The following is a 22,172-nucleotide window of genomic DNA, read 5'->3' as shown; positions in this document are numbered from 1 at the left end:
GGAAGGCCACCCCAACCCCTGTGGAGAGACCACACGCAGGGGCCGCCCCAAGTGTTCTGGCCGACGGCCAACGTCAACCACTAGACAGCGGCAAAGGAACCTCCAGAGGATTCTAGCCCGGCCATCGACCCATCGTCAGCCTTCGTGACTTCCCAGCCGGGGCCCCAGACACCGTGGAGCAGACGAGCCGCCCCTGCTGTGCCCCATCTGAATTCCTGACCCAGAGGATCCAAAAGCCAAATTAAATGGTATTTTGTGCCACTAAGTGTGGGGTGGTTTTTCTGCGCAGCAGCAGTAACTAGGATTCTACCCTGTCCAGTGCATCATCTCTCTCCCCGTCACTCTCTATCACGTTATTTTGTTTTATTATTTTCAGTGGAGCTGACCTGCCTGAACTTACCTTACTGACTTACACGTTCGCCTGTTTGCTGTCCCCCACCCCCCACCCACGTATGCAGGTTCAAGTGGATGTGGGTGATTCTCCTTTTGTTCACTGCTTACTAGTTTCTTCAGCACCCGAAACCATGTCTGGCACACGGCAGGTGCTCCGAACAATTTTCTGGCATAAACGAATGGATGAACACTAGGCGGAGGGCTTTGGGGTCCCTGCCATCACGGCCTTCCACCTGTCATTACAGTCGAGAACGTTTCTTTCTTATGATCCCGGGAGTCCCGAGAGAGATGGCCCTTGATCTTTGCCATGAGCCCAGCATGGAGGTCTGCTGAGTGAGAGGGCCCAGGTTATAAGGCACTTTTGCAAATGTGTTTATTTTTTCATTCTGCAAATACTTTTCGCGTGCCTGTGATCTGCCAGACACGGCACTGGGCCCCGAGGAGGAAGGAGGAGGGTTAGAGGAGACAGCTTCTGCTGGGGAGAAGAGACGACCCCAGCCCACAGCCACAGTGGCCATGTATACAGCGTGGTCACAGGACTTCAGAGCAAAGGCAGAGGCAGGTTGGGTCTTGGGTGACGAGAAGGACCACACCAGGAACCCGCTGCGGGAAGGGCCGCAAGGGAGCAGCAGGGAGGTGCAGAAGGACTCTGTGGGTTTAAGGACGGCTGGGCCAGAGGACGCAGGTTGGCACAGGTTGGCACAGGTGAGGGGTGAGGGGGAACGGCTGACAGGGCCCTGATGAGGGGCCTCATGAGCCAGTGAGCAGAGGCACTGGGTGCTACTGTGGAAGCCATGGGAAGCATGAGGGAAAGCTCTGGAAGAACAGGGCTCTGCACAGTCACACAGGCTAAGACAACATCCTGAGGGAAGTGCAAGGGGGACACAAAGCTGCTACACGGGCCGCAGGCTCCCGCCTGGGCCAGGGGAGGCAGTACGGGCTTCGGGGGAGGAGGTGCCCTGGACGCGAACTCTGGAGTCAGGGGTTCCTTCTTGCCCCCCAGCACGCCATCCACCGGCTGGGCTTGGCAGATGCTAGGATTTCTGGATGTCCTCAGTGACTCCCCAGCCCGCAGGGGGTGCATACCTATCAGCCCATGGAAGGAAGCCCCTCCTTGAACCTGGCCAGCCTCCCAGAGCTGGTGCTGTTCGGGCACCAGGGGGGCAGGGGGCGGCCGGTGACTTACAGGCTTGCGGGCTTGAGTGGCCAAATGGTCCCAGCTCTGCTGGGTGGCCTGGTGTGGGTCACTTTCCCTCCCTGAGCCTTGGTTTCGCCATTCATAAAAAGGGGATACTAATGGCTTCCGCTTGTGGATGCCACGAGGACCAAGTGACGGACGGGAGCACAATGTCCTGGACCACTCCGGGCGCGTGGCGGAGACTCACGCCGAGTTCCCTCATCCCGCCTAAGTGGAACTGCCTGCCTAGCACAAGGCTAGGCGGAGAGTAGGTGCTCAATAAGCATTAATGGGAGAGGACTGATGTAGTTAATGATGCTTTTCTGCGGAACCTGGCTACAGATGGCTTGTGTTCAGCAGGGGAAAAAGTGCTGAGAAGCAAGTTCAAAACTCAAACTGTGAGCAACCTGAGAAACATGTTTTTCAGTAAGTCAAGGTAAAGACCGGGGTCAAAGAAAACATCTGGCTAAGTGAACAAGTGGCTTTAGAGAAAAAGGGCCCTTGCTTTGCGGAGATGGGGAAAAATTATCCACTGCTGGTTTTAATTTAAGATGAAAAAAACATCTCATTCTATTAGCCTAAATGTTGCTCTCATGTCCAACTGCATGGAGTTTGGAATAATATTTTTCAAACAGAACTACTGCTATTTCAAGTAATTACAATGCTAAAAGCAGGCATTTGGGGTTGAGCAAGGATCTCATCCTGGTTTCAAATCCCTCCGGTGTCATTTTCTGTTATATTTGAGAAATTCCTCAATAAAGATGTCAAATAGAGAGAGGCTTTTGCTCCCCAGAGGGCAGATTTGGCCACCCTCCCAGGCAAGCCATCTCCACAAAAAAATAACCTCGTTTGCTCAAAAGAAAAGGTTCAACTGTGAAAACGCAGGCGAGAAAGGAACCCGTAAGCCATCAGCCTCCTTTCTCCTAATGAACTCAGAATGCTTTTCAAACTCTGCTGATCAGGATTTAGTCCAGCCTTCATCCCCGAGGAGTTCAGTGGTGGTTGAGAGAGGAATGTTACGTCTGGGCAAGACTCCTGACCCAGACTCCTAGACACCAAAAAACAGGAGATGCAAACCAGCCTAACTGTCCCTGACGGCCGACGGGCCGTGAGTGGGGCTCACAGTGACGGACTAGAGACGGTCAGGACTACACGAGGCAGTGAGAACGGACAACCTTCCAACAACTCTGTCAGCCTCCAGAACCACTGAGCACCCACCGGGCGCAGGCCCTGAGACCAAGCAGGCAATTAAATGCCTAAAGCTGCTGATCGTCAGCAACAGGGCACGGTGAGGACTGTAGCAAACAGGAAGTACACTCCCCCTCCAAAGAGGGCAGCCGCAGCACAGCATCCGGGCTTCCGCTCTGGCAAATCTCGAGTGATGTACGGGCAAATCTCGCCACGCTGAGACGTGGGCAAGAGACGTCCCTGTGCTGGGCCTCATGCTTTGCGGGAGGTGGGGGGGGGGCGGTCCCTGCTCTGCCCCTCCTGTGGCTTCAGCCCTCCCTACGGAGTAAGGAGTCCAGAGGGGGTCATGTGCGCCTGGAACACACACACACCTTTCTAGACCACACTCTGGGTATTTGAGACCCTAAGATTCCGTGCCCAAATGGCCCCAAATCTTTTCTCAAAGGGACAGATGACACTTAGGACCAAGCAGTGGAAAAAGGAAAGGTGGTGTGGGAGCAAACGGCCAGAGCCTGAACATTCAGGTTAGCGTGTCTTCAGGCTCCCCGTGGTGTGGGGACGCAGCCAGCCATTCCACTGCCGCTCTCTGACGTGAAGCTTCAAGGACTCCCAGGTTCTGAACTCCAGTCTAGCCTTCCAAAGGTCATTAGGAAGGAGTATTGCTCAAGGCAGAAGAGAGGGATTATATTCCAGCTTTGAAGCTTTGTAACTTTTACATACATAGCCATGTGGCATCCAGGCCTCCGTTTGTATTCCTGCCCAAGCCCCACAGTGTCAGGGGCTGGGTGAATGTGGCCGAGCAGGAACGATGCTGGAAATTACGACTTTTACGTGACATTCTTTGACTTTTTAATTTTTATTAGGTTGATAGGTTTCTAAGTTTTTATTTTAATAACCCGGTGCTCATGACAGCAAGTGCGCTCCTGAATCCCCCCCGTTTCACCTGTTTCACCCATCCCCTCCCCCCTCTGGCGACCATCAGTTTGTTCTCTATAGTTAAGAGTCTGTTTCTTGCTTTATCTCTCTCATTTTCCCCCCTTTGCTCATTTGTTTTGTTTCTTAAATTGCACATATAAGTGAAATCATTTGGTATTTGTCCTTCTCTGACTGGCTTACTTCACTTAGCACAATACTCTCTAGTTCCATCCATGATGTTGCAAATGGCAAGATTTCATTCTTTTTAACGGCTGAATAATATTCCATTGTATGTATATAATATATCTTCTTTATCCATTCATTAATCGATGCACACTTGGGTTGCTTCCGTATCTTGGCTATTATAAACAATGCTGCTATAAACATAGGGGTGCTATAAACATTAGTGTTTCTGTATTTTTGGGGTAAATACTCAGTCTGATTGCTGGACTATAGGGTAGTTCTATTTAAAACAATTTTTTTTAACGTTTATTTATTTTTTGAGAGACAGAGAGACAGAACATGAGCAGGGGACGGGCAGAGAGAGAGGGAGTGATAGATTCCGAAGCAGGTTCCAGGCTCTGAGCTGTCGGCACAAAGCCCAACACGGGGCTCGAACTCACGAACTGCGAGATCATGACCTGAGCCGAAGTCAGACGCTTAACTGACTGAGCCACCCAGGCGCCCCAGGGTAGTTCTATTTTTAACTTTTGGAAACTCTACACTGTTTTTCACAGTGGCTGCACCAGTTTGCACTCCCACCAACAGTGCATGAGGGTTCCTTTTTCTCCACATCCTCATCCAACACCTGTGGTTTCTTGTGTTTATGATTTTAGCCATTCAGACTGGTGTCAGTGTATCTCATTGTGGTTTTGATTTGCATTTCCCTGATGATGAGTGATGTTGAACTTCTTTTCATGTGTCTGCTGGCCATCTGGCTGTCTTCCTTGGGAAAGTGTCTATTCATGTCTTCTGTCCATTTTTTAATTGGATTATTTGTTTTTTGGGTGTTGAGCTGTGTGAGTGCTTTATGTATTTTGGATACTAACCCTTTATCAAATGTGTCATTTGCAAATATCTTCTCACATTCTGTAGGATGCCTTTTGGTTTTGTTGATTGTTTCCTTTGTTGGGCAGGAGCTTTCTATTTTGATGGAGTCCCAAGAGTTTGTATTTGCTTTTTTCCCCCTTGCCCCAGGGGACCTATCTAGAAAACAGTTGCTACAGTCGATGCCAGAGACATTATTGCCTGTGCTCTCTTCTAGGATTTTTACGGTTTCAGGTTTCACATTTAGGTCTTTAATCCATCCTGAATTTGTTTTTGTGTATGGTGTAATAAAGTGGTCCGGTTTTCCCAACGCCATTTGTTGAAGAGATGGCCTTTTTCCCATTGGATATTCTTTCCTGTTTTATCAAAGATTAATTTACCATATAATTGTGGGTTTATTTCCGGGTTTTCTATTCTGTCCTATTGATCTATGTGTCTATTTTTGTGCCGGTCCCATACTGTTTTGATGACTACAGCTTTGTAATAACTTGAAGTCTGGAATTGTGATGCCTCCAGGTTTACTTCTCTTTTTCAAGATTGCTTTGGCTATTTGGGGTCTTCCGTGGCACCATACGAATTTTAGGATTGTTTGTTCTAGTTCCTGTGAAAAACGTTATTGGTATTCTGATAGGCACTGCATTAAATCGGCAGATTGCTTTGGGTAGTATAGCCATTTTGACAATATTTGTTCTTCCGACCCATAAGGAGGAATGTCGTTCCATTCCATTGTGTCGTCTTCAATTTCTTTCATCAGTGTTTTATAGTTTCCAGAGTACAGGTCTTTCACATCTTTGTTTAGGTGTATTCCTAGGTATCTTATTATTTTTGGTGCAGTTGTAAACAGGATTGTTTTCTTAACTTCTCTCTTTGCTGCTTCGTTATCAGTGTATTGAAATGCTCTAGGCCTTTGTAGATTGATTTTGTATCCTGCAAAGCTACTGAATTTGTCGATCAGTTCTAGCAGTTTTTTGGTGGAGCCTTTAGGGTTTTCTGTCTCTTGTATCATGTCATCTGTGAATAGCGATTTGGATTTGGAGTCCTTTTATATCTTTTTCTTGTCTGATTGCTGTAGCCAGGGCTTCCAGTGCTATGTCTAATAAAAGTGGTGACAGTGGACATCCCTGTCTTGCTCCTGATCTTAGGGGAAAGGCTCTCGGTTCTTCCCCACTGAAGATGATGTTAGCTGTGGGTTTTTCATATATCACCTTTATTATGATTTTTTTTTTTTAATTTTTGAGAGAGAGAGCAGGAGAGGGGCAGAGAGAGAGAGAGGGAGACACAGAATCTGAAGCAGGCTCCAGGCTCTGAGCTGTCAGCACAGAGCCAAGATGTGGGGCTCGAACTCATGAACCATGAGATCATGACCTGAGTCAAAGTTGGATACTTAATTGACTGAGCCACCCCAGGTACCCCTGGCCTATATTATGTTGAAGTATGTTTCCTCTAAACTTTTGTTGATGGTTTTTACCATGAATGGATGTTGTACTTTGTCAAATGCTTTTTCTGTGCCTACTGAAATGAGATGGTTCTTATACTCTCTTATTGACATGATGTATCATGTTGATTGATTTATGAATTTTTTTTAAAGCAGTGCCTTTTTAAAATGTTTATTTATTTTGAGAGAGAAAGAGAGAGAGAGAGAGAGAGAGAGATGAGCAGGGAAGGGCAAAGAGAGAAGGAGAGAGAGAATCCCAAGTCGCTTAACTGAGACACCCAGGCGCCCTGATTTATGAATACTGAGCCACTCTTGCAACTCAGGAATAAATCCCACTTGATCGCGGCGAATGCTTTTTTCTTTTTTTAATGTCGTGTTGGACTTGGTTTGCCAGTATTTTGATGAGGATTTTTACATCTATGTTCATCAGAGATGTTGGCCTGCTGTCCTCTTTTTTTGTGTGGTGTCTTTACATGGTTTTGGTGTTAGGGTAATGCTGGCCTCATAGAATGAATTTGGAAGTTTTCCTTCCTCTTCTATTTTTTGGAATAGTTTTGAGAGGAACAGGTATTAACTCTTCTTTAAATTTTGGGTAGAATTTGCCTGTGAAGCCATCTGGCCCTGGACTTTTGTGTGTTGGCAGTTTTGTGATTACTGAATCGATTTCATTGCTGGTAATGGGTCTGTTCACATTTTCTATTTCTTCCTGCTCTCATTTTCATTAGGCTCTATGTTTCTAGGAATTTATCCATTTCTTCTAGATTGTCCAATTGGTCATAATATTCTCTTATAATTGTTCGTATTTCTGTGGTGTTTGTTATTTCTCCTTTTTATTTGTGATTTATTTAGGTCCTTTCTCTTTTTCTCTTGATAAGTATGGCTACAGGTTTATCAATTTTTACTATTTTTTCAAAGAACCAGCTCCTGGTTTCATTGATACGTTCTACTGGGTTTTTTTAGCTTCTATTTCATTTATTTCTGCTCTAATCTTCATTATTTCCTTCCTTCTGCTGGCTTTGTTTTTATTTGTTCTTTTTCTAGCTCCTTTAGGTGTAAGGTTAGGTTGTTTGTTTGAAATTTTTCTTGCTTCTTGAGGTAGACCACCTGTATTGCTATAAACCTCTCTTAGAACAGCTTTCGCTGCATCTCAAAGGTTTTGAACGGTTGTTTTTTTTTTTTAATGTTTATTTATTTTTGAGAGAGAGAGATAGAGCATGAGCAGGGGAGGGGCAGAGAGAGAGGGAGGCATAAAATCCGAAGCAGGTTCCAGGCTGTGAGCTGTCAGCACAGAGCCTGACGTGGGGCTTGAACTCACAGACTGCAAGATCGTGACCTGAGCCGAAGTCAGGTGCTTAACCGACTGAGCCACCCAGGCGCCCCTGAACTGTTGTGTTTTCATTTTCATTTGTTTCCATGTACTTTATCATTTCTTCTTTTATTTCCTGGTTGACCCATTCATTGTTTAGTAGCATTTTATTTAATGTCCATGTACTTGTGGTCTTTTCAGAATTTGCTCTTGTGGTTGACTTCTAGTCTCATAGTGTTGTGGTCGGAAAACACGCATGGTATGACTTCCATCTTTTAGAATCTGTTGAGGCTTGTTCTGTGGCCTGATGTGTGATCTATTCTGTGACATCCCTCGATTTCTTTTCTAGTTTTTTTTAGGTTTTATTTTTTATATTTGAGAGAGAGACAGAGAGCGCGTAGGGGAGGGGCAGAGAGACAGAAATAGAATCCGAAGCAGGCCCCAGGCTCCGAGCTGTCAGCACAGAGCCCGACGCGGGGCTCAAACTCACGAACCACGAGATCGTGACCTGAGCCGAAGTCGGACGCTCAACCGACTGAGCCCCCCAGGGACCCCGACATCCCTCGGTTTTTAAACATTCACAAGCCATTGACTGATGATGGCGACAGTGGCGATTACAAAACCACTGGGAGGACGGACCAAACGTGCTTGCAGGCTGGATGGCGACTGCGGGCTGCCCGTTTGAAACCTCCACCGCGCCATGACGACAGCATGCAGCACCTGTGCAAAGTGTGACATCTGTACACGCAGCTCTCCGTATGTGCTTTTGTGCATGACTGTCACGGTGACCCTCTGAGACGGGGATTACTGACCTATGTTGTCGTTAGGGGAATGGGGCTTGCAGGGTTTGAGGAGCTGGTCCTAAACCGTTGACTCTTGAGCGGTGGTTCCGGAACTTGAGCCTGCATCTTCCAACTCCAAGCCCAGCTTCCTCTTGTAGCGTTCTGTGTTTCAGCCAACATTCATCCCGACACACACCAGACACTTAACCCTCACGGCATGTTACGGATGAGGGATTTGAGGCTCTACGAGGTCACGTGATCAGTGTGGGATACAGTCAGTTGGAACCAAGGTCTGACTTCTCTAGAGCCAGAGTTTTGTCTTGAGAAGGAAAAAGCCCAAACAAAAACAAGTCTGTTGGGGAGGTTCCGCCCTCAGCCAGAAGGAGAGGAGCCACAGAGAGAGCCTTTTCTCGGTTGCCATATGTGTGAGTTAGAGCCGTACGAAGGTGCAATCTGTGCTCGGAGGTGGGGGCGGGGGGAGTCTTACCAGTTCTTGAAATTAACCAGCATGAAGAGAATATGTTGTAAAAATAAAAATAAACCCACCCAGACTTTGCCGTTAGACGGGAGGCACTGGGCGAACGTGCCGTCGTCCAGAACCAGGCTCTTTGCAAACACGTGGTCCCGCGCAGGTGCGAGCGCCGTGACCAGGAGGGGAGCCCCATGGGTCAGACACAGCCCGGGGAGTGCGTGTGGCTGGCTCTGGCCTCCACAGGCCGACCTCAATGAATCTCTTTCTGAAAGTCGGTCGGCGGATCGACGCCCGTGACGTTTGGAGTCCTCGGTGCCAGGCACTCTGCTAGATGCTCTATAGCCACGATCCCGTTCACTCCTTACAAGACGGGGACTACGGATCCCATTTTACGGGTGAGGAAACTGAGGCAGGGGGGTGACGTGGCTGGCCAAAGGGCACACGGCTGGTAACTGGCAGAGCCAGGATCTGAGCCCGGAACTGGCGGCCCCCGAGGTCTGTCACCTTGGCCACAGGGTGCTGTTCCCTTTGTCTCGCAGAGATATCAGCTCTGCCTTCCCGGACTAGTCAATTACCGAAACCAGCCTTACTGTCATCTGAGAAAGTGGCAGGCGACTGGTAAAAGTAAGGGCTTATGCTTTGGGAGGGTTAAACGAGACAGCACTCGGACGGTACTTAACTCGGGGCCTGGCACAATAAACGTCCTACAGGACAGCCCCGGTCTTTCCAATCTAACCAAATGCCCTGCCTACCTCTGCAGCCTTCTGACGTGCCTGCCACCCGCCCTGAGCCCAGCTGCCCCCCGCCCCCAGCCCTCTGCCCAGGCTGGGCCCTCGTCCCAGCAAGTGGCCTTCTAACCTCTGCAGGACCCGCTTGAGGAGTCACCCCACGTCCAACCCCACCCTCGCCCGATGCAGGGGAGGCTCCTCACAGGCCCCATCTGGGCTTCAACGGCCCGCTGTCCAGACTTCCACTTCAGGACTTATTTTGGGTGTAATTACATGTTCACAGATCTGTTTCCCATAACAAGTTTGTCTGAGATCCAGCACGCGTTAAACAGAAACAGGCAGGGAAATCTACAGCTAATATACCGCGGAGAGGAAAAGTTCCAGGGCACCGGGGACGCCACACTTCCTGTGCCATGCATCACCACGCCCGCTGGCACAGGGGAAGGTCGGTTGGGCCCTTTCATCGAGTTCTGCATCGAAAGCCAAAAAAACATCCAAATGACCCTCTGACCCAGTGGTTCCATTCCTGGGAAGACTTGTTAAAGGCAACAATTAAACAAATAAGAAAAAAAATCTCTTTCTTTCCTTATTTTGAGAGAGGGAGCGGGAGCAAGCCCCTAGCCGGGGAGGGGCAGAGGGAAGGAGAGACAGAATCCCAAGCAGGCTCCACATTGTCAGCGCAGAGCCTGACGTGGGGCTTGAACTTGCGAACCGCGAGATCATGACCTGAGCCGAGACCGAGAGTTGGATGCTAAACTGACCAAGCCACCCAGGCGCCCGAGAAAATATAAATTTAAGCCCAGAATCACCTCCGGCCTCGGTTGCTGAAAACAAGCAAACAAAATAAGCAAACGCTCTTATTCGCCAAGCATAAAAGGGAGGTTGAGTCACCCAGAGGAACGGTAATGCCTGCTTGTTGATTATTGGCACGTGCTAAACGCCGATCACTCCACTTCACCGTGTCATTTCGTCCTTGCACACAGCCTGCATAACTGTCCCTATTTCACAGTGAGGAAGACTGAGGCTCAGAGGTTGTGACGAAAGTGACAGCGACTAGAATGGAGAACTCCGTGCCGGGCGTGCTTCTCAGCATCAGGACATCATGTCAGCTCCTGCTCACCAGGGTCTGTGAGGAAGCCGCTCTTTGGAACCCCTGCCACCAACAAGTGACCGAGACCCAGAGACAGTAATAATGTATCCACAGCCACACTCCCGTCAAGTTCATGGTCTTACTTCCTCAGCTCTAGCTATGGTGCCCTGTGTCACTTCAGCGGCCAGTCGCAGAAGAGGGCCTGGGGGACAGGTATCTGCTTTGAGACCCTGTGCTTCCTGCCACGATGGTGTTCCTGCTGCAGACCGCAAGCCACCTCTGTGATGGCTTGAATTATGTCCCCCCAAAGATGCTGAAGTCCTAAAGACCAGCATCTGTGGAACCGTAACGGAGATAGGGTCTTTGCAGATGAGGTCATGGGAATATGACTGTGTCCGTATAAAGCAGGGAGGTTTGGACACAGAGACACGCATGGAACAGAGGCAATGTGCAAACACGGGGAGACCGTGACTGACTAGCACAGAATGCCCGAAGCGACCAGAAGCTAGGAGAGAGGCCTGGAGCAGATTCTCCTCGGAAGCCCTCAGAAGGAATCAACTCTGCTGACAGCCTGACTTCAGACTCCTGGCCTCCAGCCTGAGAGAGAACACATTTCTGTCGTCTCGGCCACTCAGCGTGGCACATCGTTATGGCAGCCCCGGGCTATTAGTCAACTTATCAGATTATGAGGCAACCACAAAATGGTGAGCACAGGGGCCAGGCTGAGAATACCCGAGGTGCACATGATGTTGAAGGGGCCACCTGACTGCCACCACAGGAAATCACAGCTGGGTGCAGAGAAGGCGGCAAGCAAACGCACCAGCACGACTAAGCTATTTTCCAATTCTTTCCGTTCTCTTCCATCTTCCCAATTTTATCCAGCAAGCTTGTATTACTCTTATAACTGGCTTAAACGTATGCATTTGAACCATGAGAATCTGGAGATAGAGAAGAATTCCTTGTTACGGGCTGAACTGTGTTCCCCAAATCCGCATGTTGGAGCCCTAACCCCCCAGTGCCTCAGAACTGTGACCTATCTGGAGACACAGCCTTTAAAGTGGTAACTGAGTTACAAATGGGCTGTGAAGACAGGCCCCACTCCAGTAAGACCGGTGCCCTTATAAGAGGAGGTGAGGACACACACAGAAAAAGGAGAGACACAGAGAGACAGAAACCAGCTACGTGTATGCACAGAGATGGCCGTGTGAACACACAGTAAGAAGGTGGCCATCTGCAAGCCAAGGAGAGAGGCCTCAGAAAACCCAACCCCGCCAACATCTTGACCTCGGACTTCCAACCTCCAGGACTGTAAGAAAATAAATTGCTGTTGTTTGAGCCTACCGGTCTATGCTATTTTGTTCTGGTGGCCGTAGCAAAGTAATACCAGGAACCAGGGCGGGGAGGGGGCGAGACTTCCCACGGCCCCCAGCACCGCACGCTGGAGCCAAAGAACAGGCAGGGTGAGCCTCGCAGGCAGGGCACGGCGGCGTCACTCACCCAGGCAGTTGTGTCCATCGTGGGCCAACATGAAGCCGTCAAAGCAGGTGCACCTGTAGTTCCCCGGGATGTTGATACATTCGTGCACACAGCCCCCATTGTAGTAGTCATTCTCACACTCGTCGATGTCTGCAAAACGAGGGCCAGGAGAGGGATCAGAGGAAGGGCCTGGGGGTCTGGCCTCCCCGCTACCACTGAGGCCCCCAGGGCATGACTGGTTTGGGGGTGGTGGGGGGAATGACTCAGTAGGTGTTCACTAAAGTCCTTGCCGGGGGCCGGGGACCCGCAGACGACAACGACAAAGCTCCTGGCTCTGCAGCGAGGCCGGCCACCTCCTCACAGGGCAGAGCCACGTGCCAAGCCACATGCAGGGGGCCTTCACCATAGCGAAGCAGACATGATTCACACCCAGCGCTGCCTCCCTCAAAAGCCTCCCAATAGCGGCATGTGGGGACCCTGTTTAAAATCCCCCCACGCCAGCTGCCTTCAGTCTATCTGAAAGCCTCCCAGAGACAGAGCTCATTACGTGTGAAGCAGGGAGTACTGAGTAACGTGAACTTTGCGCACCGCCAAAAGCGTCGCCTCTGCAGTGAGAGAAAAGTCCGCACACTCTGCCGAAACAGTTTCCTTCCCCAGCAACGTCTGAAGCCTGGATTTCCACCGCTCCAGTTTCCTTGTTGTAACAAAGGCTTCTGTCTCATAAACAATGGCCAACAGCCTCTGTAAAGGTCACCCCTTTCGCTGTTTTAAGTCTTTTGCAACATTTCCCATCAGGGGTCAAAGGGCTATCAGTTCTAGAGTTCCAGAGAGATTTGACAGACCTCAGAGAATAATAGGAACGCGCCTAGTTAACATTCAACGAGCCGCTTCTATCCCCAAGGCCTGCTGGCAACACCATATGTCATTACCTCCTCACACCACCCAGTAACTTGGGAAGGGGGACACCGTCATCCTTATGCCAACTTTACAAGGGCACCAAAGAAAGCGAGGCACAGGGAGGCCAGACCCCGGCCCAAGGTCACACACCTACGAAGTGGTACCAGTGGGATTCGAACCGGGCAGCCTGGCCTGGGAGCCCCATGGGGCACGAGCCCACCGTTTCTCTGGGAGTAGCAAGCAGGGGGAGCCGGGGCCCAGGGAGAACCACCCCCAGCACCGCCTGGGGGCACCTGCCCTTCTCCCAGCTCTGCCTGGGCTTCGGCAACCCCTGCCCAAACGCTCCCCGGATTCGCAGTCTCAGCCCCCACCCCGGCCGACTTCCACAGGCAACACAGGAAGGCCTGGAAAAGGGAGCCGGAAGTGCCCCAGGGGGAACCAGAAGTACTGTGCTCAGGGGAACCGGAAGTGCCCGAGCTAAGGAGAACCGGAAGTGTCTCTCGGGAAAAATCAGTCCCTCCCCTCCAGGGTCAAAATGGGACACTGGAAGCCAGGTTCCGGCTGCGGAAGCCGGTCCAAAGAAGAGAGAGTTCTGAAGGCAAGCCTGGCTGCTCCCTCAAAGGCCTGGCATAGAGAGACACCCAGCTCCATACGCTCCCCGTGCTGGTCCTGAGGGTAGAGCTGCACCCAGCGGAGGAAAGCCACGGGGGCGAATTGGAGTTCGCAGGCAGGAATGTCCATTTGGTCAGAGGCTCTCTCAGGAGGTAGTGAGCTCCCTGACTCAGGAGATGACCAACCACTGTCTAGACGTGTGCCTGCCAGTGATGCTGCCAGCAGATGGGATAACTTCGGTGAAAATGGCGGCGCGAAAATGCCAGAAAACAGAGCCCGGACTGTGCAGCCCACTGGTCCAGCCATGACGAGGGAATAACAAAGGAGCCCGGATCCCCAAAGGGGCGGGAGACAGGAGCTCCCACCAAACCCGCCTGCCATGGCCGTCAGCGTCAGCTGGGAAGCCGACTCAGTTCTGCAAGTCAGTTGGATTGTTCTTAATCATTATATTTAATGCGCTGAGACATTTTAAATACCACTGAAGTTAGAGATAAGATTTCACGTTTGAAAGGGCACATGGGTTTATAAGACGGAGACGTTGATTACTTCTCATTCTCTGCGGCCCTGACCTTTTGCCAGAGCCCCAGATAAACCAATCCAACCACTGAATCTCCCGGACACTCCAAAGGTAACACGGCCTGATTTTAATTCATCAGCCTGTACTTCCCTCGGGGTCCCTGTCCCCGTGGATACTGTAATCCTTCCACCTCTCCACCAACATCACAGCAGCTTCCAAAGCATGGCTTTTCTACACCCTTAACATGGTTGCAGTCTGCCCACTGGTCACCCAACCCACCACCCGCTCAGCATCAGTATCATCTCTCATCTGATCTGAACACAGCAGCTCCCAAACCATTCCCTTCCTCCTTTCCTTCGTGTAAACAGTGACTCAGGAGAAGATGGCCTGGTCCCAGCTCTTGGGGGGGGGGGGGCCCTGGTCAGTCCAACCGATACAGTACGTGCAGCAGCTATTGGTTCCAGGGCGGGCATGTGACTTAGGTTGGATCAGTCAGATTGAGCAGAAGGACTTCTACCCCATGCTCGGGTAAAAGAATTCTCTCTCTCAAGTTGTACCCCAGAAGGAAGTGTGCAGATACTTCCTCCTGAAACATACACCGGCTCATTGAATTTTCATAGCAACCCTCTGGAGCGGGTATTTTAACTTCATTTGAAGGTTGAGCAAACTAAAGTGCAGAGAGGCGAGGTGATTGCTCAAGGTCACACAGTACATGGTAGGGCAAGGGTCAGAAGGAAGGTCTTTCAGTCTGAAAAAGCGGTGTCCTTTCTAATGAGTTAGAATGCCCACGACGTGCCAGGCATTGGCAAATTACTTTATGCCCCTTATTTCACCCTTGGCACATCCGCACCGTGTGCTGAGAGAGTGTTATCTCATCATCCAAACACCTATTTGTGCATTCATCCTTCCACGTGTCTATTCATGCTAAAATGTATTCATCTAAATAGCCGACCACCCTCCCATTCATCCAATCCTCTATTATTCACCCACCCAATTGTGCAGCCAGATATCTGCCCATGTGTCTAACTATGCATCCATCCATCTAAATATTAAGCTAGGCACCCATCCTTAACACCTAAACATCCATTCACTCACCCACCTACCCAAATGTCTAACCACCTATCCATCCATCGATCCAAACACCTATCCATCCCCCCGCACAGGCACACACACGCCACCCTTACCCAGTCTTCCATTCACCCACCCATCCATTTCTTCAAGCACGATCCATCTAAACAGCTTATGAAATACATACAATAAGATTTTCAAAAAGAATAAGGTGTTAGGAAGAAGAAGAAGAAGAAGAAGAAGAAGAAGAAGAAGAAGAAGACGACGGAGGAGGAGGAAATAATGAGGGTTGTAAGAGAAAGCTGGTGAAACCCTGCAAAATTATGTTTGGTAATTTCCAGCACGATTTCAAAAAGTTGGCCACAAATACGGCTCTGAGCCTCCTGGAAGCCAAAGCAAAGAAGGAAACACTATCAGTTAGAGTCACCACGTCCATAAAATGCAAGGAAACCGGCTCTTTCAATGGCGGGAAGGTCTACGAAAAACATCTCTTACCCTGGTTAACATAATCGTATGCCCCAATTTGCTTGGCATAGTCCCAGTTTATGCTGGAATTACTAAGAACACACTCTGCACCCGCAAAATAACAAACTATTTGGTCACTATACCCATCATGCATTATAAAGAGATTGCTGAATAATCAATAAAACAACTCTAGCCTTTCCTTCCTGGGACACCCTATAGTGTCGGACACAGTCGATGCCAGTTTGGCAGAAGAGCGCAGGCATGTCTATGGCACACCGTCTTCCCTTCATTTATCTCCAAAGGATTCCCCCACATCCAAGCATCTTAGAACCATCAGTTCCCCTTTAATCCCCGGGCCTGACGTGCCTCTGAGATCAGCCTGTAATACCTGCTCACAAACGAAGCCCCCCCTCCCCTGAGGTCTGTGTCTGTGCGTTGAAGTTTTGTCTTTTGTAATCATGTTTGTTTTTTTTTTTTAATACATGAGAGATAAACACACAGACAAATCAGCTAAAATCATCTCTGCTGAAGCAAGTGGATTTATTACTGTGATAAATGTATCCGTGAGCTGCCAGCCCTGGAGAAGGCCACACAGGCTTCCGAGATGCCCATCGGGCTCTGACCACTTTTTCAGGACTGTTAAAGCCGGAGAATGAGGGTGCCTGGGTGGCTCGGTCGGTTAAGCGTCTGACTCTTGGTATCGGCCCAGGTCACAGTCTCACAGTTCGTGGGATCAAGCCCTGCTTGGGACACACTCTCTCTCTCTCTCTTTCTCTCTCTCAAAATAAATCAATAAGCCTTGAAAAAAAAAAAAAGCCAGAGAATGAGAAACAGGCAGATGGGGCAGGGAGAGGGTGAAGGAATGGAGGGGAACAGAGCCAAGCTCTCTGGATGTTTATTCCAAAACGATTATTGTGGGTTGAACTGTGTCATTCCAAAAAACGTTTCGGTGCCCTAACCCCCAGTATCTGTGAATGTGACCTGATTTGGAAATAGGGTCTTTGCAGATGTAAGCAAGTTAAGATGAGGTCATACTGGAGTGGGACGGGCCCTAATCTAATGACTGGTGTCCTTATAAGAAGAGGGAAATTTGGATACCCGCAGAGAGGATGCTGGGACAAAGAGGAGAACACCATGGAAGAACAACACACAGACGCACAGAAGGAAGATGGCCAGGTGACAACGGAGGCAGGTGACACTGGAGGGCAGAGGCTGTGTGAGAGCCAGGTGTCAGGGCTACTCCCATTTCACTGACATGGAGGCTGAGGCACGGCGTGGCTGAGCACCTTGTCTCTGGCTGGTGGCTGTGTTCAAAGGCAGACGCCGCACCTGTTGGAGCTATATCCTTAGGGTGCAAGAGATGAAGACTTTTTAAAAGTGCTTCATGCTCCAAAAAGTTACTAGGGAGAAAGTGGGAAGGAGACGTCACATGCATCATTATTTGTGTTTCCCACGTGCATACCTAGCCTTGAGGTTGAGGGGTGGTGATGGGGAGGGGTCACGTGAGTGGGAACCACAGGGAAGGGGGGGAGATCTGACCCGAGTGCTCACCCCAGCCATCCCTGCTCCTTCTCCAGCTTGCATTTTCTTTAAAATAAAAGAATTTTTTTTAACGTTTGCTTATTTTGAGAGAGAGTGACAGAACGTGAGCGGGGGAGGGAGACACAGAATCCGAAGCAGGTTCCAGGCTCTGAGCTGTCAGCATAAAGCCCAATGTGGGGTTTGAACTCATGAGCCATGAGATCGTGACCAGAGCCGAAGTCAGATGCTTAACCGACTGAGCCACCCAGGCGCCCCGCATTTTCTTTTTTTTTTTTTTTGTTTTTCCTTTTACATTTATTTATTTCTGAGAGATAGAGACAGAGCACAAGTGGGGGGAGGGGCAGAGAGAGAGGGAGACCCAGAATCCGAAGCGGGCTCCAGGCTCCGAGCTGTCAGCACAGAGCCCGACGCGGGGCTCAAACTCACAGACCGTGAGATCATGACCTGAGCCGAAGTTGGACGCTTAACCGACTGAGCCCCCCACCAGGCGCCCTGCATTTTCTTTCTTTAGTGAAAATTCATTCCTCAACAGAAAACAGCTCCCAACATCTAACAGGGGAGAGCAAAGCAGCACAGGAACCACTCATTATGGGATTTTTAAAAGGACACAAAGTTCCATTTTTCCTGCATTAAAATGGCAGCGTGTGCGATCCCACAGCTCTGGTTATATGCCCACAACACTGGAACTCGGATGAGAAGAGTATAGTTGTTTTTTTTTTTTTTTTTTCATTTAATTCCAAATTGATTCTTGCTGCCCCATAAAATATATATTTATTCGGTGGTGCCTAGGTTCTAAAAGATTGTATTGCAATGAGTCAGAGCTCCTTCTCGTTTTATTTGAACCCTATTTCAGGGCATTTTTCCTAAGAATCAGGACTGACTGGAAAGGTTCTCGAAATGAGGATTTTTAAAGCACCCTGCTCTCCACTTTCAGAGACCATTACTGAAAAATGTCTTCTCATTCCTCCTTGAAACTGGCAATTTTTTTTTTCCTTGACGTTCTTTGCAGGCAGTGGAGACCAAACGCTCTAACAAAGACCCCTTCCCTGGCTGGGTGCTATAGCATGTCTTCTCTTTGTCTGGGGGCTTTAGGAAAAACCATGCACCCCTCAGATCAGGCATCCATTCTGGGAGACACGTATGGCTTAGGAAGTTGAGTCCTTATTGGTGAATAAATCTTAATCCGGTTTGTTGGCTAATTACGCTCGAGGGAAGCTAGTTTTGCAGGGCGCCTAGCAGGAAGGATTAAGCCTCCTGTCTCCGGTGGCACAGGGTTAAGCTCTGGGTTTGTAATGATTGAGTAATGAGACCCGGCTCTCTGTGGACCCCTGGCATCCATTGATCAGGTTTCCCTTCTGGGGAGACAATGCCAGAAGTGGGCCCAGCAGTTAATTATGGGAAAGGTCAGAGGTCACGCAAAACCAACACAAATCTATATACGTTTTCATTCCTAACTGCACACAATGACCGTGGCTCAGCCGGAGGGTGGGAAGGCCCTCCCCACTGCCCAGTTCGAGATCCAAGATGACCATGGGGTTCGAGCTGCTTGCTGACCGCCCCCCGTGGCCGGCATAGATTCAGGCCACCACGCTTTTGCTCATGCTGTTCCCTAGCCTGGGACTCCTTCCTCTTCACAGGACACCTACGAGCCCCAGCGTCATCTGCCTCTTGAAACCTCAACTGATCCCCTGGCAGACAGGGCTCCTCCCCCCTCTGGGCCCCAGAGCCCCGTGCATGGAGTCTACACGGCTCTCGTTTGCTATGTATCTGTCCTTTGGGGCTGTGAGTTCCTCGGGGCACGAGCCGTGTTCTGTTCAGCGTAAGCCTCAGCAGTAGCAGAGCCCTGCTCGGCAAAAGTCTGCTCAACACAGAACAAATGAGCAATCGTCCTGAGCGTAGCTTCCGTTCACCCACCCCCCACAACGTGTGGACGGTAGGCAGGCCCTTCACGTATGCCCCCTCGGAGAGGTACGTCCCAACATCTTTGTTTTGTAGCAGGGGAAACCAAGACTCAGAGAAGTTGCCTCCCCTGCCCAAGATCACACAGCTGCTACAAGTGGAACCAGAACACGAGCCAGGCCACTTGACCTCAAAGTTAATGCTGTCCACGTCACGAAGGACCACGCATCATAAGATTCCATTTATACGAAGTCTCCAGAAAAGGCAAATCTATCGAGACAGAGAGTAGATGAGTGGCTTTCTTGGGCTGGAGGGCTGGGGAGTGATGGCTAAGAGGTGCAGGGTTTCTTTCTGGGGTGATAAAAAGGTCCTGTAGTTGACTGTGGCAATGGGTACACAATTCTGTAAGTATACCAAAAGGCAACGAACTGTAGGTACACCTTAAAGGCATGGTGTGTGAATTATATCTCAATAAAGTTGTTTACAGTTAAAAAATTTTTTTAACATTTATTCATTTTCTGAGAGAGAGAGAGAGAGAGAGAGAGAGAGAGCAAGTGGGGGAAGGGCAGAGAGAGAGGGAGACACAGAATCCGAAGCAGGCTCCAGGCTCCGAGCTGTCAGCACAGAGCCTGACGTGGGGCTTAAACCCATGAACTGTGAAATCATGACCTGAACCGAAGTCGGATGCTTAATGGGCTGAGCCGCCCAGGCACCCCTGTTTACAATTTTTAAAACATTAATGCCGTCACCGCCGTCATCTGTTGTGCTGGCTGGGTCACTGGGGCTCTGCCTGGACACAGGGAAACCAGAAGGATGTTGTCCCGAGCCAGCCTCAAATACCACCTGCCCGGTGTGGGCTCACAGCGGGTGTGTGGCTCCCAAGCCCCAGGAGGGATTTTCCCACCAAACCAGAGGACAAGGGGCAGTGGATCATTCCCCTTCTCCCCACCAAACACCCCGAACCCTTCGCCGGGGGCTCTTCCCAGGCTCCGGCATCCAGCCTAAAGGATACGGAACCTGGTCAAGGGAAAGCTGACCTGTCGGAATGTTCGAGATGGAAGTGACGAGGGGCCCCGGGCGGCCAGCTCAGAGTTGAGGCCCCCGTCGTCCCCTCTGCCAAGTAGAGGCACGGTCATTCTCCTGTCCCCTTAGCAAAAGGCAGAGGAGAAGCCCTAAATCCCGCTAAACTGCGGGCGCTGAGGGACTGCTATGCGGGCCTAGTCACCTCTGAACTCAACAGGATGACAGTCAGAAACACGGAGCTGCCAGAAAGCCCGAGCCGCCCTTCAGAATGGGTCAGCCGGCACCCCGGAGCCCCTCTGATGCCCCCACTGGACTTTATCAAGGGCTAGCCGAGCCCAGAGAGGGGAACTGAAGAGCTAATCTTATCAGCAAGTCAGGGGCGGACAGCACCTTGAACTCAAGACTCCAACCTCAGAGGCCCGGGCAGGGGGCAGCCCGCGCTGGCCTGGGGCAGTTCGTTTTCCTTCTTTCTCTCCAAATCCCCGGTGGGGTTTCTCTCCAACACAAACAGCAGCGGCAGTGGCAACTCCACACCAAACACCATCTTAATGGCAAGCGGCTCACCCCTCACTAGAGCCCAAGCAGGAAGGCTTAACTTCCCTCATCACAGACAAAGAAACTGAGGCTCAGAGGGCTTAGGCGACTCGCCTACGACCACCCGCTAGTAAGGGGCAAAGCCAGTGCTGGAACTCAGGTGGGCCGGTTCCAGACTCTGCCCCCCTAACCTTACCACGACCGTCTGGAGAATCTCCCAGTCTCAGCGACCAAGGAAGTCAGGGCCCACGGTCCTTACCGAGCATCAAGGCACCTCCCTGCCTCCTCCTCTCCCTACCAATGCCTTCCCCAGGCTGGCGCCTCACCCTCAGCCCGGACCCTGGCCACAAGTCGCTGCCAGCCTGACGAGGGACGACGACCCAGACACAGATGAACCCGTCTCATATGAGGAGAGCCTCCCCCACCAGCACACCGGCCAGGCCCGGGCCCGTCCACAGGGCTGCCGGTGGGAAGGGACAGGGGACTGACAGTCCAGCCCAAGCCCATCTGCCAGCCCCAGAGACTAAGCCAGCATTCGGTGCCACCATGGCGAGGGGCACCCTGAAGAAGGAGCTGCCCGCTACAGGGGTCCGAAGGAACCTGGGCTCTCCTAGCTCTGGCCCTAAACTTTGCAGTCAGCCCAGTAGGGCCCAAGAGGGCCACAGAGCTGCCCAAGGTCACCCGGGGCCGGCATCCAGTTCTCCACGGACCCATGCCTGGCTCCACTCCCCTTGACGCAAGGGGCAGGACACCCACACGGAAGGATGGCCACTCCCAGAGAAAGTACATTCTGGAGCCTGGAGGAGAGTAGGGAGTGATCGATACTGGCGGCTGTTGTTAGCCAGGCCAGAGTCCAAGCAGGCTGACTGGGGTTTTAAACTCTGTCCTCCCAGGGCTGCAGCCCCGGCCCATCTGGAGGACCCCCTCGGAGTCCCTCCGAGGCCCCGTGACCTTGCCCGCGCACACACGAGCCCTCTGGCCCTCTTTGTCTCAAGGCCTTGGGGAAAGGCCATCATCCATTTCAGTAGCATCCAAAGGCCGACAGGCCCGCAGTTTATTTTCTTAGAAATAATGGTTTTTTCTGGTTAGCATTCCTCAGATGGAAAAACAAATACAGCCACTGTCATAAGAAGCGGCCAAGAGGAGGAGAGAGAGCCCAGAGGAAGGGGCGGAGAGGGGCTGCTGCCCGAGGGTGGGGGGCTGGGGCTCTGGGGGCGGGGGCGGGGGCAGAGACCCTCGAACCCTAGGAGAAATGGGGATTTAGAGGAAAAAGAAAGCACGAGACGCAGGCCCTGGGCTGCCTTCGACACACTCTCGGCCACAGCACAGAGGCCCTTACCTCTGCTCAAATGCTCTTCTGGGAGGCAGGTGCCATTGGTCTGACTGGTTGGATGAGGAACGAGGCCTCCGGAAGGTTAAGCCGCTCACTGGCCTTACTGAGTCAGCCGAGACCAAAAAAGGCCTCTGCATCCATGCTACGGATGCCTTCCTGGACCGTCAGAGCTGGAAGGAACGTCTGCGTTCCTAACTTAGCCTGCATGAACGCTTCTCCGAGGGAGCCTCTCTGATTTCTTCCCTCCCGAGGCGGAGATCCACACTGTCTCTT

General features: G+C 50.9%; 1 protein-coding gene across 3 annotated transcripts in view; it reads right to left on the bottom strand.

Annotated features, from left to right (window-relative positions):
* The window catches only part of SCUBE1 (signal peptide, CUB domain and EGF like domain containing 1), a 136,198-nt gene that overhangs the window by 102,808 nt on the left and 11,218 nt on the right, over positions 1 to 22,172 (bottom strand). For 2 of the 3 annotated variants that reach the window (XM_086712082.1, XM_086712083.1), the window contains exon 3: positions 12,031 to 12,159. In XM_086712082.1, the coding sequence (XP_086568208.1) occupies positions 12,031 to 12,159 (129 nt within the window). Of the gene's footprint in view, positions 1 to 12,030; positions 12,160 to 12,938; positions 13,058 to 22,172 lie in introns of those variants that run through there. The other variant, XM_086712084.1, reaches the window with a different exon arrangement.

The sequence above is a fragment of the Puma concolor genome, chromosome B4 (genome assembly GCF_028749965.1).
Source record: "Puma concolor isolate L17-30 chromosome B4, mPumCon1.1.hap2, whole genome shotgun sequence".
NCBI lineage: Eukaryota > Metazoa > Chordata > Mammalia > Carnivora > Felidae > Puma > Puma concolor.
This window is presented reverse-complemented; position numbering and strand designations above follow the sequence as displayed.